We start from the raw sequence: 15,310 nt of genomic DNA, 5'->3' as shown, positions 1-15,310 counted from the left end.
ATGGTTGTTATGTATTGTATTGTATCGTTTTGATGTATACAATAGTTGAATAGATTGTATTGTTTGCCCTCGTTTCATAATGTCATGCACCAACAATATGAAGAATAGACTTGCAATATTATAAAGAAAAAGTAAGGTACGAGGTAATATTATTATATAAAAAGATAGGGTAAATGATAAAATATGATTATTTAATAATAAAAAAGGGCAAGATGAAAGAAAAAAAATAAGGAAACGAGCTAACTTGTAATTCCAGATCCTTTGTAAAATGAGTAATTACAAGCTAACTTTTGATAATTTGGGTATTATATGAAAGACTTATTCAACAAATTTTATTTTAATTTGAAAAAGTCTATGGAGCTTCTGCCTCACTACAAAAACGCGCCTCAAACGCCCGGGCGCCCCCAATTGCTGGGCGTATGCCTCTTGAAACTTTCGCTCCACACCATTGCCTCGGGTCATTTTTGATGCGCCTCGCCCCGAAAACGCCTTGTAAAATACTGATTTGGACATACAGTATAATGAATTCTAAATAATATAGTTAGACCTGCATCTCTATATATCAACCATTCACTATAAAAGCCAATTTTTTTCGGAATCGATTTTTATGTATGTTATAATATATGTCCTTTACAACAACACCTCACTATAACAACAAAAAAATATCGGAACAAACGAGACTGTTACAGAAAAATTTAACTGCATAACATAATACTAGTAATTTGTCTCTAGATATATAACGGACCAGTTAAAGAACTCCCAAAAAGCTTACAGCCAGATGCATACGAGCTTTCTGTTTGTATGCATCACCACATTCACACAATATTATCTTTACAATCTGCCAGAGTTCCCAAGAATGACTTTTATCCTATTACGGATGCAGAGTATTTGATAAAAGGGGAAGAGTTGTTGGCTGTTGCACCAAAATTTGAGCCTTCCCTCAATCAAACTAGCCGCCATGTAGTCACGAATTTTATTGAAACTGTTGACGGCTGCCCAAAGTTTTCCTGTATATGCTCATAAATTTTGCCACAAATTCTGCAGTTATACACATAAATCTATCAACAATTCAGGTGAATAGAACTGATGAGTCTTAAAATGTCATATATATACATAGGCCATAGCATAACAAGGTACCTTCTAATTTTAACAAAGCAACTGTTCCAAGAGGGAGTCTCTTCTCCTGCAAATCGCCTTGTGTTACTCAACGAACTTTTCTCAAAAACATATTTTAATATAGAAGGAGAGAGCTTACATAATAAGCATGCCAATAATAAATTTCCCTTCTTATACCAGCATCTACCCTCTTAAGGAATTCTTCAACTAGTTTCTGCATGCATTGAACATAACCATGTCATGATCTTCCTTAAATATTACTACCTTTCAACCATTCTCTTAAAAGTACATATACTTTACCAGGAGAATAAGTTTTGGATGCACAAACTCCACCAAAAGTTTTTGAAACTTCCCCCGAACAGAGAACAACCTAATTAAATCATAAACCTTCACTGTTGACTTTGATATATCGTTAGAAGAATAGATTTGGATTTAGAATTTCAATACCTTGTTGGGGTGGGATGAGCTAGAATCTCTGCTGCAAGTTCTATTATGATCTCCTCCCATCCTATTGAAATTGGTTGGTCTTCGGCAAAGGGATAGCTGTACAAAGTATGTGGATCAGTAATCTATAAAATAGAGGACAATATTTGTAAGTAGTAATACTCCTACTTGTGTGCTTTGCAGGCTTCAAGAGCCATAATTGCTCTCCTCAGGTTTTGCTTTGATTTGGCGGCTATCTTAGCCGCAAAGCCCATTGGTAGTTCAAAATCTTCCTTTCTTGCTATCTGAATAAGAACTTCCATGATCTAAGGCAATGCAAAAGATAAAGTTAGAAGGAATTTTCGTGTCTGGTTGAAGATATGATGGCCCAAAATGACACACATTTTCCAAATGACATGTTACATTTGTAGTCAATGTTAATGTAAATTGTATTAGAAAGTACTATTGTGAGACTTACTTCATGAGTTACAGGAGCTGCAAGTTCAACAACTTTGCAGCGGCTTTTCACTGAGTCAAGTATGGATACATCATCTTCACAGCAGAGAATGAGTTTGCAAGCATCTGAATAGCAGTCCATTATCCATTTTATCAAGTGCTGTATGTTCTCCGCAGCTTTGTCCACATTATAAAGAACTATTACTGTGAGAAGCAATTTATTTCTTAATTAGCTATCAAGACTGAAGTGATACAATGTTTTTAAAACAGTTTTTGCATCGAACCTTTGTAATCAGCCTTCATATTCATTCTGCTGATTTCAGGGGTCAGTGCATACTCGGTGCTTATTTGCTTAACGAAAGCCATTATTGCATATCTAGCATTAGGTTCTAATTGAACGTTGAGCTCTATATGGTGAGGACTTGAGCTTACTGGTACAACAACTTGCACTGGCCTTGTTTCCTATTAGCAAATAGGGGATAAGAAGAGAAAAAGAAAACTGATACTTGGTACTGGTTATGCGATGAAAATGGCATTCCAATTTACCAAATAAAGGGTGCTAATTCACAATGTGGTGTTTAATTACAAACATCAAGCTCTTAACAGATGAATCGAGATCAATTGAAAAACACGACCTTTAAGCCGCACAATTATTTTTAATTTTATAAAAGTGTGGAAGATCAGAAAAATAAATAAATAAATAGCAGAAAAGAAATCAAAGCCTAAGGTACCTTAATTTGGAAGTATCTCAGATCATGGGATATCTGCGAAACAGAAACATAAAAAACTTGAAGATTTCTACTGATGAACCATAAAAAATGTAGCATAGCTCTATATCTTCTAATAAGTGTCATTCTACATTTCTACTTACATTGCAGATTGCATCTCCATATATTTCACGAAGAAGAGCAATCGCGAGCGTTCTCTTCCCAGAGCCAGAAGGTCCCTTGAATAAGATCTGTGGAAAGGTTTCATTTGAAGAAACCTAAAAGAAAAAGCATTAGAAAAGCAAAGAAACTTGTGTAATCTAAACAGAAAAAGTTAACTACCACAAAATTTCCTCGTCTTTACCAGGTCTTTAAGTAGTAAAGCTTCTTGCTTGTGGCAAGTGAATCCTTCTAGTGAAGCAAGTTGATACCTATCAGCCCAGAAGGGTTTCAGGCTTTCAACTATAGATGCCTTGGCAATAACTAAAGCTTCATCAATCGGGCGCCCTCTTTCTGGAGATTCTCTTCTTGAGGTTCTACAAGATCCCTTGTTGAGACAAGAAAACCATGCTTCTGATTGCTTCTTTTGCCTGTTCGCCGTGAACCTTTTCATACTTGCAGTTGTCCTTCCACTAGCCTCACTCAAAGTGCTGCTCTGCCTACTTACTGAAGAGCTCGCGCTCATAGTTGGTCGAGTCATAGTATTACTCGATAAATTCCTTCTGCTACTCTGATTATTAAAATTGGCAGGTGTTTTCACAGATAGTACAACATTCCTATCAGTCAGTACCTGAGTCTTTTTATTGGATTTGTTTTCAGTAATCTGCTGCATAGTCAAGGCTGCATAATCCTGAGAAAAGAAAATATCACCAGGTGCAATGGTTTCTGTGCTTTCAAACATATGATTAGCGTCTGTACTGCTTCCAGAAATCTTTGCTTTGGCAATCATTTCATTAAGTTCACCTCCTGTAGGTCCATGTTTACTCGGAGTTTCCCTCTCTTTCCGCGACAAGCTCCTAATTGGCAATTGGGACGGCGTCTTATCTGCTTTCCTTCGCTCCTTGGAAGCATCAAACCTATGTTGTCTGTCAGGTCTAGGAGCAGAAGCATACCTGCGATTATAATTTGATTTCTCACCGAGTCTACTGTGAACATTGTTTTGCTTTCTATTTGAATCAGCAAATTCATCCTTATCTAGATGATGGTCCTCTCCCGCATATTTATATGGAGATGTATGTCTACGGTACTCAGATTTTTGAAAAGGACTAACATTTCTACGAGAATATAAATCAGGCCTGCGCGAAAATGTGCTAACACTTCTTGGTAAAGCTTTTGCAGGAGAATGAACATCATCATCATCATCGGTATCTCTACGAGGCTTATAAGGAGACTTAGTAGTTCTCCTTCGAGCAGGGCTTGGAACATTAGTCCTCCGGCTTACATTCAAAAACTTATTGTCCTTTGCTTTCTGCAATGCTACATTTGGATCTTCGCATTCAGGTTCTTCAACATGTATTTCTTTTTCATTGTTTGCATTTGCTTCCTGGTGTGGACTGTCCAACGTCCAATCTGTCTCCGTATCTGATGGCTCGTAACCACTTCTTCTTTGCCTCATAGTCGACGAGATTTTTAGTTGTAGAGCTCTGTTATATGTTGAAGCTCCCTCCATTTAGCAGGGGTTTAATTTTCTCTCTTAGGTATGGTTCGAACACTGGAAATTCAAACAATTTGCTGGTCTAAAAGGAAAAAATAAGCATAGGTGGGAATTAGCATCCAACATATTCTGTAAAGACAGCAAAGATACAGAGAATGGTAACAAGAATTGTACCAATTACTAGTAGTTTTTTTTTTTGAAAGCACAATGAAAACAAAACCACGGTGTGGGATATGTAACTATAAAAAATTAAAATGTTTTCAGGCTTAAATTTTTGGATAAAGTTGGTCGCATAGTTTTTAAAATGGTAACAGATGTCATGAGTTCAAGTCTTCGACGTAAATAAATATATGTCCTGCATAACTGTTTAAGCTTTTATATGAGATGATTACTATATTGAGTGGCTCCTAAAGGGATGAAGAGAACTAGGACAGAGACCCAAGAGTTGAAGAAACTGCAAGGAATACTTAGTAAAAGATGAAAGAACGATGAACACAAAGCAGAAACATTGGTGAACACGACGAGCTGGTGCTGAACTAAGTAAATCCAGCTAATGTAGCATACAATGAAAGAAGAGCAAGCTTTTGACATTGTGCGCAGCATCTGTGTAGTATTATATTATACATGGGATGTTCTGAAATTTCTAAGTGCATTGTCGCGAGAGGACGACAATTTGTTTTGTCTTCTGCATGGAACAAAAGTATTCCTCATCGAAGCATTTCGGCAGTGCCGGTCCTAGTCTCGCATTGTTTCTGAGAAAAAGAGCGCGCGAAAACAATTGATTACATTGAATTAATTAATTTCTCATTTTTAATAGATTGAGTTATTAGATGAGGTGATTCAGTGATTTACACATTGTAGTAATGTTAAATAGCCCTCATGTGAAGATTGTTTTATGTTTGCTTGTTCAATTTATACTACCTTTCTATTAAAATATTGCTATAACAAGTACTTTCAAAGCTAGTAAAATATTTAATTAATGTAAGGGATGTAAGATTCTTTATGTAAAATATAAGAGTAACTTTGTGTTTATTATCCAAAAGTCATTTTTCTTTCTTTTATTACGTAAAAGTCATTCAACTTTATGTTCATTACCCAAAAGTCATTTTTCTTTCTTTTGTTACACAAAAATTATTTTACTATGCTCTAGTTATCACAATAATCACTTGACCAGATTTTACAAATCATTCACCTGAAAAGTCTATTATGCCCTTTAAATCATCCCATTTATGTAATACCTTCTATATTATATGCTATATAATATACTTTTACCCAGGTATTTTATTAATAATTAAAATAACTTGATATTATTTATTTATTATTTTTATAATATATTTGTACATTTAATTTTTTCTTAGCGTTAATTTTCAAGATATTAAATTTGTCAGGTAATAACTTAATAAAATATTTTTAATGAAAACTATAAAATCAAAGCTTACTGATTTACCAGTCAAGCCATAATCATTAATCCAATAAATAAAATACCCACATTTAACACAATGACACATCAGATTAATACTTTAAAATAAATAATATTAACAGATAAAGCTTTAAAAATCTTAATATTAAATACAAATATCTTTGATTTTTTTAAATTTTTTATTGACTATAAAAAAAACTATCATTTGTTAAACAAATCTGTTTGTTATTATTTCAAATAAATATTTTTTATTATTTTGATATTTAAAATATGTTCATGTTTAAATATGATTAAACAAAGTGATTGCCATGAAAAAATTAAATGTATGAATATATTATAAAAATAATAAATAAAATAATTTAAAGTTATTTTAATTATAAGTAAAATACCTAGGTAAAAATATATTATATAGTATATTATATAGAAGGTATTATATAAATAAGAGGATTTATAAAGTCAAGGGCATAATAGTCTTTTAAGGTAAAAGTATTGTATAATGTGGCCAATGTGACTTTTGTGATAAATAGAGCAAAGTAAAATGATTTTTATGTAACAAAAAAAGAAAAATAATTTTTAGGTAACAAACACAAAGTTGAATAATTTTTACGTAACATAAACAAAAAAAATAACTTTTGTGTAATGAACACAAATTTGAATGACCACCCATAAAATTTACTAGAAATATAACATTGTATTTCAGATTAATTACTTAACTTCTCTATTGCCAAGTCGTGAAAATATATGTAATCTGACCCAACAAGGCATATTGAAAAACCGGGGAAACAACTGTGACGACTAAACTTGCCACCAGCTGAAGAAATATAGCCACGGAAAAAGACAATGAGAATCATTTAAACTGTCATCAACTTATAAGTTCCACGTTCAACTGTTCCAAAGGTCCATAAAGATTCTTGAATCCTCGGGCGCAAGGCTTTTGGGGACTTTCTAGTTTGTAAGTAAAATCGATGTCGACTTCTTGTGCTACGGCTGGGACCAAATGGTTGAATCCGACAGGTAACAGGTTAGCTGTACCTGGAAGAAGTAATCATTTCAGTAAGCTTTTTGTTCAACCTTAACCAGTTCTTGATTACTATGTGCAACTCATTGGTGTTGGGTTTTGATCTCTCTCTTTTCCCTTTTCTTTTGGTAGAAGGGGGCAGATGGGAATTAAATAGAAGGAATTTCGCTATTAATAGAATTGTTGTTACTGGTGCTTCAGTTATGCCCCCTTCTGTAGTTGCTGAATCCTCTCAAGGTCAGTTCATCACGCATTCGTACCTTTTGAATTCTTAGTATCTGTTCAGTCATCAGTGTGTGTATGTCTATTACCATTAGGATATTGCTGCTTTATTACCTTCTTTTCGGAAGGGTTGCTAACTTTTGGAAAATACTTGACAAAGAAATGATAATATAGGCTTGCAGCAATTACCATTTAAACCTGAGGGGTACAACTATTGGACATGGCGAGGCCACAAAATTCATTATGTAGAGGAAGGGGAAGGGTTTCCAGTTGTTCTGATTCACGGATTTGGTACATCCGCTTTTCATTGGAGGTAATTCTGTCTCTGTGTTTGTATGGCATTGAGTTCACAGGATTTAGTGGGATAAAGTTGACATGGTGTTCACAAGATTCAGTGGGATTATAATGTTCTTTTTTAATTGATATACTTTTGTTCTCTAACAAAATTGCAAAAGAACTCTTGGTTGTCACTCCTAAAATGGGATTTTGCTAGTATTGATCTTTATTAAGGTAAAAAAAAGGGCAGCCCGGTGCACAAAGCATCCCAAACAGCATCAGTGGCTCATTTCACGGCTCGAACCCATGATCAATTGATCTTTATTAAGGAATTCCATTTTTTATGTGATGCTCATACATTGTCCATTATATTTATTAATGCTACAAAGACAGATAATATACCAGTTGGTGTAGCTTGCATATGCAAATCTTTTTGGCGTTGTACTATTTCTTCTAATCTCCAGAAACTATTTTCTTTCCTTTTTCAGGTATAACATACCAGAGCTGGCTAAAAAATACAAGGTGTATGCTCTGGATTTGCTCGGATTTGGCTGGAGCGAGAAGGCACGAATAGACTATGATGCCTTGATTTGGAGAGACCAGGTTGTCGACTTCTTAAAGGAGATAGTTAAACAACCCACAGTTTTAGTGGGGAACGGGTGAGTTCATTTAATTAGCAACTTGCCATTGCATGAATCTCCAAGATGCACTTTAGCAGTTTTAATTCGTAGTACTGTTTCAGTAGCATATATTATTGGATTAAGTTCAATTATGATGTCTGTTGTATTATTTAACAGTCTTGGAGGATTTACTACTTTGTTAGCAGCAGCAGCACTGCCAGCTGAGCAAGTCAAGGGAGTTTCCTTATTAAATAGTGCAGGACAATTTGGGGATGACGTTACTACAACTGACAAAACTGAAGAGACAGCCTTACACAAGTTCATAGTAAGGCCAGTAGAGGAAATTTTTCAACGTGTTGTTGTCGGATTGGCATTCTGGCTAACCATGCAACCAGCTCAAATTGAAGCTCAGCTTAAGAGTGGTGTATGTTGCTTCCTAGCTAAATTTTCTTCTACCAACTTTTTAAAATGAATTTTAGTTCTTGCTTTGCTTGCATAATCAAAATATGCACAAGTGTTCTTATCTTTTAGCTTTTACACATATGTGTCTTAACTCAGAGAATCTGTAAGTAGTAATAGCTGCTAGCTCTTTTTTTGATATGGTAAACTGAGTCCAAATAGATAAGCAAACAAAAGAAGTCTTACATTTGGTAGTTGATTGATATATTGGTCCAACTAACACGAGTTCTTGCAGAAACAAAGATTTATCAGTTTTGGACAACTGAATCTTTTAATTCTTCTAAATTACTCCCTCTGACCCAATTCATCTCTCTCTTTTCATTTTTCTAAAGTCAAAAAATTTCACTTCACGTAATTCCCTCACCTTTCTAAAAGATTTGAAATTCTAAAGTTGTTTGTTGTGGTTCATGTGATCTAGGCTTTCGAACTCTAAATTCATTTCATAAAGATGACATTTAACAAACGCTGAATCTCACTCTTGGAATAGGTAAGCTGACTCTCTAAAAATTAAAAGCGACAATCATATTGAGATGGAGCAAGAAATAGTTTCTTGCCTTCTAATAATGGGTGACTGAACTTTCGCAGGATGATGCATCAGAAATGGATGCGTTGTTTTTGCATTTGCATTTCATTTGTTATTTAGCCACTGCTACTGACAATCTTCAGGAACTATTAGCAGACAGAAGAACTAACTTTCTTGATGTTTGTCTCTTGAAGGTCTATAGAAACCATTCAAATGTGGATGATTACCTCGTCAATTCAATTGCTATTCCTGCTGCTGATCCAAATGCAGAGGAAGTTTATTACCGGTATGAATGCAGCTACACCCTATAGGTTTTTCCCTACGTTTGGCAGCTAAAAGAACAATACTTTATTTCCCTTGGAAGAAGCAGAAGTAATTACTAGAAATTTCCCACGAATCAATTTGGAATATTAGTCTAAACTCTTAGCATAAATATCATCATCATTCTTATCGAAGTCCTTGGCTCTCATGATTCAGGCCTGTATGATGAATTTTTGTTTTGAACTTTAAACTGAGATTCGTCGGGCTTTATGAGTGAATGCTGAAAGAGTTGCAGATTGGTTGAAGTTCAAAGACAATGTTGAGCTACTAACATTCAGAAGTGTACAAAATAGTCTTACTACATCTGCCTTATCACGCCTTTCGCTTCATAGTTTGGGGATCATTTTGCCTAATGGTTTGATACATCAAACTTACTTCTAAGTTCCATCATTGTATATATCCTATGTAGCCTGATAAGTATGTGACCATCACCAGATTTAGGTTGTTTGTAATGTCAGTTTCTTTTGGCTTTCATTTCATGCAAAAGCTCCTACTGCTTTTTGTCTATCAAAAGTTTAGGTTAAGAAACTCAGCTGATGTTCTCTACTTTGCATTCTGCAGACTATTAAGACAACTTATGTCCAACCCTAGAAAGTATACACTTGACAGTGCACTGAGCCAACTCTCTTGCCCATTGTTGTTGTTGTGGGGTGACCTAGACCCTTGGGTCGATCATGCAAAGGCAAATCGAATTAAGGAGTTCTACCCAAACACATTCCTTGTAAACTTGCAGGCAGGGCATTACCCCCACGACGAAGTTCCAGAACTAGTGAATAAAGCTTTATCAGATTGGTTATCAACCTTGGGGTTGTCAGAACCTTCTCTTGAAACAGTGCCAGAAATTTAGCCTCATTGCTAACATATGCAACTAGGTATGTTGTTATTGAAGTGTACAGCCCTCTGACAAACAATGAAGTCAGTTTGGTTCAAAGAAGTTCTTGTGTACCCATTACTTAATAAGCCATGATAGACTGTAACATTCTCCATCAGGCAGAGTTCTATGCTTCACGAAGTTCCTACTACTGATTCTCTTCCCACTACATAATATACATCACAAGGAAAATGAACTCATTTTTTATGATGAACGATTGAAATTGGAGTTTCGGTAGTAGGATATTCAATGAACTTATTCTACCCAACAGGTCGTATATTTTGGACTATTTTGGGAACGTTCAATGCCAAAGTCACTGAATTCGTAAGTCGTTAAATCCTGAACTATGACTTTGTTAATTTCAGCGTTTCTCTTTTCCAGAAAAGACTTTTCTGCTCGCTTCAAAAGTCATTGTCACAACAGAGTCGAGCATTTTAGACTTCACCTATTGTTCTAATCAAACTGATAATGTAAAATTGAAAATTTTCTACCATATCACATTAGTAGAATATTCAAGTGTGAAAGCTGTAGATAAGTGTGTGTAACACTTTTTAATATTTTTTTATATATTCCAAAAAAGAAACTGATATACTCTGTATTTGAAAACCATCACGCAAGGAATAGTAACTTTAGTTGTTGTAAACGCCAAAGCACAGGCACTAAAGCTAAAATCGGGTCAGGCAGAAAAAAGACGTTGCCCAATTCCTTTCTCTACAACAGTCCACGGCTACAAATGAAATAACAGCCCCTGTAACCTACTACGACTCGCAAAATTCCCATTCATGGAAGCCTCTGTGAGACTACTCACTTGTTTAAATCGCCACCATCTCCCCACTTCTCTCTTCCTCAAACTCAATCACAAGCCCCTTCCTTTATCACCCTCTTCATTTCCCACCCCTTCACTTTCCTTATCTCGCAAAAACGCCCCCCACATTTTCTTATCCCATCGCTATTTCTCCTCCAATCCGTCCTTCCCACTTTCACCTCCATTTAGGTTTTCAAATCCTCCCTTCAGTACATCACAATTCTTCAATCCCTTCCTATCCAGCAATCGTTTTGCCCGTATAGTATCGGGTCCGCAAGACGGATTATTCAATTGGCATTTTGCTGCAGGCAGCGAAAAGGGTATTGAAATTGGGGTGCCGCCGAAAGAAGGCCCAATTGTGACGGTTGTGTTATTGGGTTGGCTCGGGTCAAAGCCCAAGCATTTAAGGAGGTACATTGAGTTGTATAACGCTAGGGGTATTCACGCTGTAACATTTGTTGCTTCTGTGAGAGATGTGCTTTCGTTCGATTTAGGGAAGAAATTAGAGGAGCGGATTGCTGTGCTGGCAAATGAGCTTGCTTTGTGGATGTCGGAGTCAGACAAGGATGGCCGTGAAAGATGTTTGGTTTTTCACACCTTCAGTAATACTGGCTGGCTTGCGTAGGTTGATTTATCGGACTTAAAAACTTGATTGTGTTATTTAAGCTGTTTCATTTTTTTCTTATTTGTTTTATGTGCAGTTATGGTGCTATTCTGGAGAATTTGAAAAGCAGAGAGGATTTGTTGGAAAAGATCAAGGGATGTATTGTTGATTCAGGTGGCGACCCTGATATAAGCCCCAAGGTTATTTGGTTTTCCCTCACCCCACCATCACTTAAATACTTTATAAAATATTATTCAGCTGCTTCTGATGGTATGAATTTGTTTGATCTTAAATAAGTTACATTTGTGAAGTTACGCTTTCACCATATTGTTGGACGAAGATAAATGGAACTATATTTGCTGAAAGGAAATGAAAGTTTTCTTTTCCCACTTCACGATTGTCTCCTTTGCACTATATGGTCACAAAGATACCTGAAACGTTTTTACTCTCTCCTGCCAATGAAATGACTTTTCTCAATGGGAAGTATTTATTCCAAAATGATCATCCTTTGCATTTTAGTGTCATTGATTACTTTGTACAGAATGTCTGAATTCTGCTTTCTCTGTCCGTGTTTGTGTCTCCCTGTGCTGTCTCTGTTTATGGTTTTTTTTTTCAGTTCATTAGTAATTTAGTATGGCAATTGTTGTTATGACACTGAGTCAAATGATGCTTGAGTACTAGCTGCTTTTAATTCCGGGATCATGCTCTTCACTCACATTTTAACTAGCTATAGAAATGAATATCCTGAATATGAAAGGATGTGCTGCATCCTGTGGTCATCTTTTTAGGGATTCTCAATAGAAACCCACAGATTGAGTTTTTTTAAGTGACTTGTCTCAATCACTCCTTACTGCTATAACAATGAGAATTATGCATGCAAATTTATGATATCATTAGCAGTAGGGGCATTTAACTTTTGTCAACCGCATACCCGGTAGTTAGTCTTATCTATTAGAGTTTTATACTATGAGTCCACAAATGTATTTTAATTTTCTATGTTTGTTTTTTCATATATTTCTTTGATATGTCATGCTGCTGTTGTACACTGGTGGAAATTTGCAACATAAGCATCCATCGTCAAATTTATTCCTGTTGTCATTGAAGAAGGAAGGGAATTTTTCATGCCAATTGGTAGCTACTGACAATTTTCCTTTAATCATGAATTTATTAAGCTATACCTACTACCAATTTCAAGAATTCAACAAACAGAGAGGTGAAAGGAAAGGGGGTGAATTGGAATGTGTTTCAAACTGTTGAACGGCTTTAGATAGTTATTCTGTAAATTTCAGTTTCTAAATGAGATTTCGCATCATAACCTCTTTGAGGAGTAGCAGAACGCAGAGCTCTTAAATGTTCTTTGAGATTCGATGTCCCTCTTTGCCGTTGAGGGCTCGACATTGTCTTTCTTTGACAGATCGAGCCTTTTGCTGGAAGTTTTGTCACAACTTCAGGAAATTCTATGCATATATTGCTTGACATATACTTTTTTTTTTTTTGTGTTTTGTGGGGGAATTCTGTTTGCCATTTTGGAAGATTTTTGGTCTCTTGGTGCGCTTTTTCGTTCCTCCTTAATAAGAAAATGTGCCACATTATTTTCTGTTTTGTTGTATACTGTTGATTCTGTTTCTACAAAATTGAGTAAAATGGAATGTCGTATGGAAATTCAATCTTAAACGCCGGCAGGTCTGGGCAGCAGGATTTACTACAGCCCTGCTGCAGAAGCGTAGCTCTTCTGTATATCCTTCAGTGGAAGCTGGTGAAGGAATTGAAGTGCAAAGTGGGTTAACCTCAGGAAACATTCAAGGGAAAGAACCCATGTTGATGGAAACCTTGCTTTTAGCAGCATTTGAGAAGCTTTTCTCATTTCTTCTTAATTTGCCTGATGTTAATGCGTAAGTACTTCAACATGTTTTTGTTATTCTTTGCTCGCGGTATTTAGCTTTTGATTAGAAGGTACAAAAATAAAATTTAGCTGCTTTTAATTATTGGTTGTCTCCAATGCAAAGGCGGCTGAGGAAGATAATTTCTGCCCTTGTCAAGAACCAGCCTTCTTGCCCGCAGCTTTATCTTTACAGTTCTGCTGACAAGGTCATTCCGATTCAGTCGGTTGAGTCTTTTATTGAAGAGCAGAGAAAAAGTGGGAGAAAGGTTCACTCTTTCAACTTTCGCTCATCTCCCCATGTAGACCATTACCGGACTTTCCCAGACATTTATGTATCTGTACTACAGAAATTTCTCGAAGAATCTATGCTCGTTCCAAATGGAGTGTACCAAGTAGAAAGCCAGGTCAGTGGATCATAGGCGTTGAAAGTGGTTATTGTCCCTCCTAGTCCTTGTTGAATTGCTTTAATTTGTGGCAATGCATCATAAGAGTAGCAACTTAGTCTCGTGCGAAGTGGATTTCAATTGCTACTCGGGCAGTAACATTATGCATGCCTTTAAATTAATCAATGAGGCAAAAGTAAGGCTTACTGCAGCCGAACTGATGGTGATTGCCATTGTCATTGGTCCAAAGTAGATAATACAACTCCAATCGACTGGAGCCAATGTTCTAAAAAGGTGAGTATGTCCATATTTACCTTATCTGTGTTTCAGAAATGAGCATGTAGTGATTGTCCTCTGCCTAATCTCTATAGATATTGTGTAGTAGGCATGTTGCTACTTTCACATTTGACATTGTTTGACTTAGGTAGGGATATCCATCCTTGGATTTAATATTTGTGTGAATGCATTATGTTCTATCAAATTCCACGTATCTTCTTTCATAAAAGAAGAAGAAATATATCCGTGTATCTCAGAACCTATCCTGGAGCATTCTTATAAGGCAATGTTGTTTCCTTTTTTATTTTTCTTCCCTTTAATTTTTGGGTAAACCTCTTTAGGTAGTTCTGAAGCAAACTCATAAAATTTCCAATCTATTGCCGAAGTCTAGCCTATGAGACAAGTTCTGGTGCATTTTGCAGGCTTGGTTGTCTAGTAGTTAAGAGTTCCAAGAAAAATGTTCATAAGGGGAACCGAGTAGACTAAGTGGGCGTTTGGGCGGAAGAATTGTGAAATTTCGGAAAAAAGTTAAAAAAAAAAGAAGTGAATATGGTATTTGAAAATTAGAGTTGTGTTTGGGCATGAATACAATTTGGAGATATTTTTAAATTTTTGCGAGTGATTTGAAGTGAAAATTTTGAACAATATTTTCTTGAAACTCAAATTCCGAAAAATTCGAAAATCCAACTTTAAGTGAAATTTGATTTTTTTTGCCTAACGGTGATTCCGGAAAAAAGTAAAATAAAAAAATAAAAAAGTGATTTTTTAATGGCCAAATGGGCCCTTAAGTTAATAGCTACTGTATTCACTATTTATTTGACAACGGCTTATTTAAGAGGGATTTTTACCTTCCTATACATTATTTGAAACTTTATTACCCTCCCTATTCAAGTTTCAATTTAATTACATAGACATATACAATTTACCAATTATATACACTTTATGAATTAAATGAGTATTCCTTTATATTAGGAATTGAATGAGAAATTAATTATTTCCCATCCTTTTTCTCTCCCTCATGCGTTTTCTCTCTCTCCGTCTCTCTCTCTCTCCCCAATTTTTCTTCCTCTGATGTCTTCTATTTTTTATCCTTTCATGTTGTATATATTTTTAATGGAATTTATCAATGGATTTCAATCGTTTTACTATAGAATTTTAACTTAGCAATTTTCTTTTATGGTGCACAATTGGTGTTCAAATTGAAATTGTCAATCAATAAATTTTGAAAGTGTTTGACTCTCCACCATTGACAGCCTTTAAAAAGCTTTGAAGCT

General features: G+C 35.5%; 2 protein-coding genes across 8 annotated transcripts; one reads left to right on the top strand and one right to left on the bottom strand.

Annotated features, from left to right (window-relative positions):
* Positions 1–598: 598 nt before the first annotated feature.
* LOC107823738 (uncharacterized) lies at positions 599–4,683 on the bottom strand. Its single transcript, XM_075235269.1, has 11 exons — positions 3,067–4,683; positions 2,867–2,980; positions 2,727–2,759; positions 2,280–2,457; positions 2,018–2,199; positions 1,729–1,865; positions 1,564–1,659; positions 1,417–1,486; positions 1,256–1,330; positions 1,138–1,183; positions 599–1,038 (listed from the first exon to the last, which is right to left on the bottom strand). Exons 1-11 carry the CDS (start codon positions 4,369–4,371, stop codon positions 974–976), a joined length of 2,301 nt encoding a protein of 766 aa, XP_075091370.1. The 5' UTR covers positions 4,372–4,683; the 3' UTR covers positions 599–973.
* Positions 4,684–6,536: 1,853 nt separating this feature from the next.
* Positions 6,537–14,340, top strand: LOC107823753 (uncharacterized). Of its 7 annotated transcripts, XR_012701525.1 has the most exons (10): positions 6,537–6,829; positions 6,927–7,031; positions 7,191–7,329; positions 7,781–7,951; positions 8,090–8,336; positions 9,089–9,180; positions 9,777–10,087; positions 11,200–11,302; positions 11,386–11,516; positions 11,593–11,697. XR_012701525.1 is itself a non-coding variant. In XM_016650468.2 (9 exons), exons 1-9 carry the CDS (start codon positions 6,742–6,744, stop codon positions 13,794–13,796), a joined length of 1,446 nt encoding a protein of 481 aa, XP_016505954.1. In that variant the 5' UTR covers positions 6,538–6,741; the 3' UTR covers positions 13,797–14,340. The 7 variants fall into 7 exon arrangements, 6 of the variants coding, with proteins under 6 accessions (XP_016505975.1, XP_016505982.1, XP_016505967.1 ...); XM_016650468.2 differs by lacking the exons at positions 9,777–10,087; positions 11,200–11,302; positions 11,386–11,516 and adding exons at positions 13,179–13,387; positions 13,502–14,340 and having other exon boundaries at positions 6,538–6,829; positions 6,930–7,031; positions 11,593–11,695; XM_016650462.2 differs by lacking the exons at positions 9,777–10,087; positions 11,200–11,302; positions 11,386–11,516 and adding exons at positions 13,179–13,387; positions 13,502–14,340 and having other exon boundaries at positions 6,539–6,829; positions 11,593–11,695.
* Positions 14,341–15,310: the final 970 nt, after the last annotated feature.

Source organism: Nicotiana tabacum, chromosome 17 (assembly GCF_000715075.1).
Source record: "Nicotiana tabacum cultivar K326 chromosome 17, ASM71507v2, whole genome shotgun sequence".
NCBI classification, from domain to species: domain Eukaryota; kingdom Viridiplantae; phylum Streptophyta; class Magnoliopsida; order Solanales; family Solanaceae; genus Nicotiana; species Nicotiana tabacum.
This window is presented reverse-complemented; position numbering and strand designations above follow the sequence as displayed.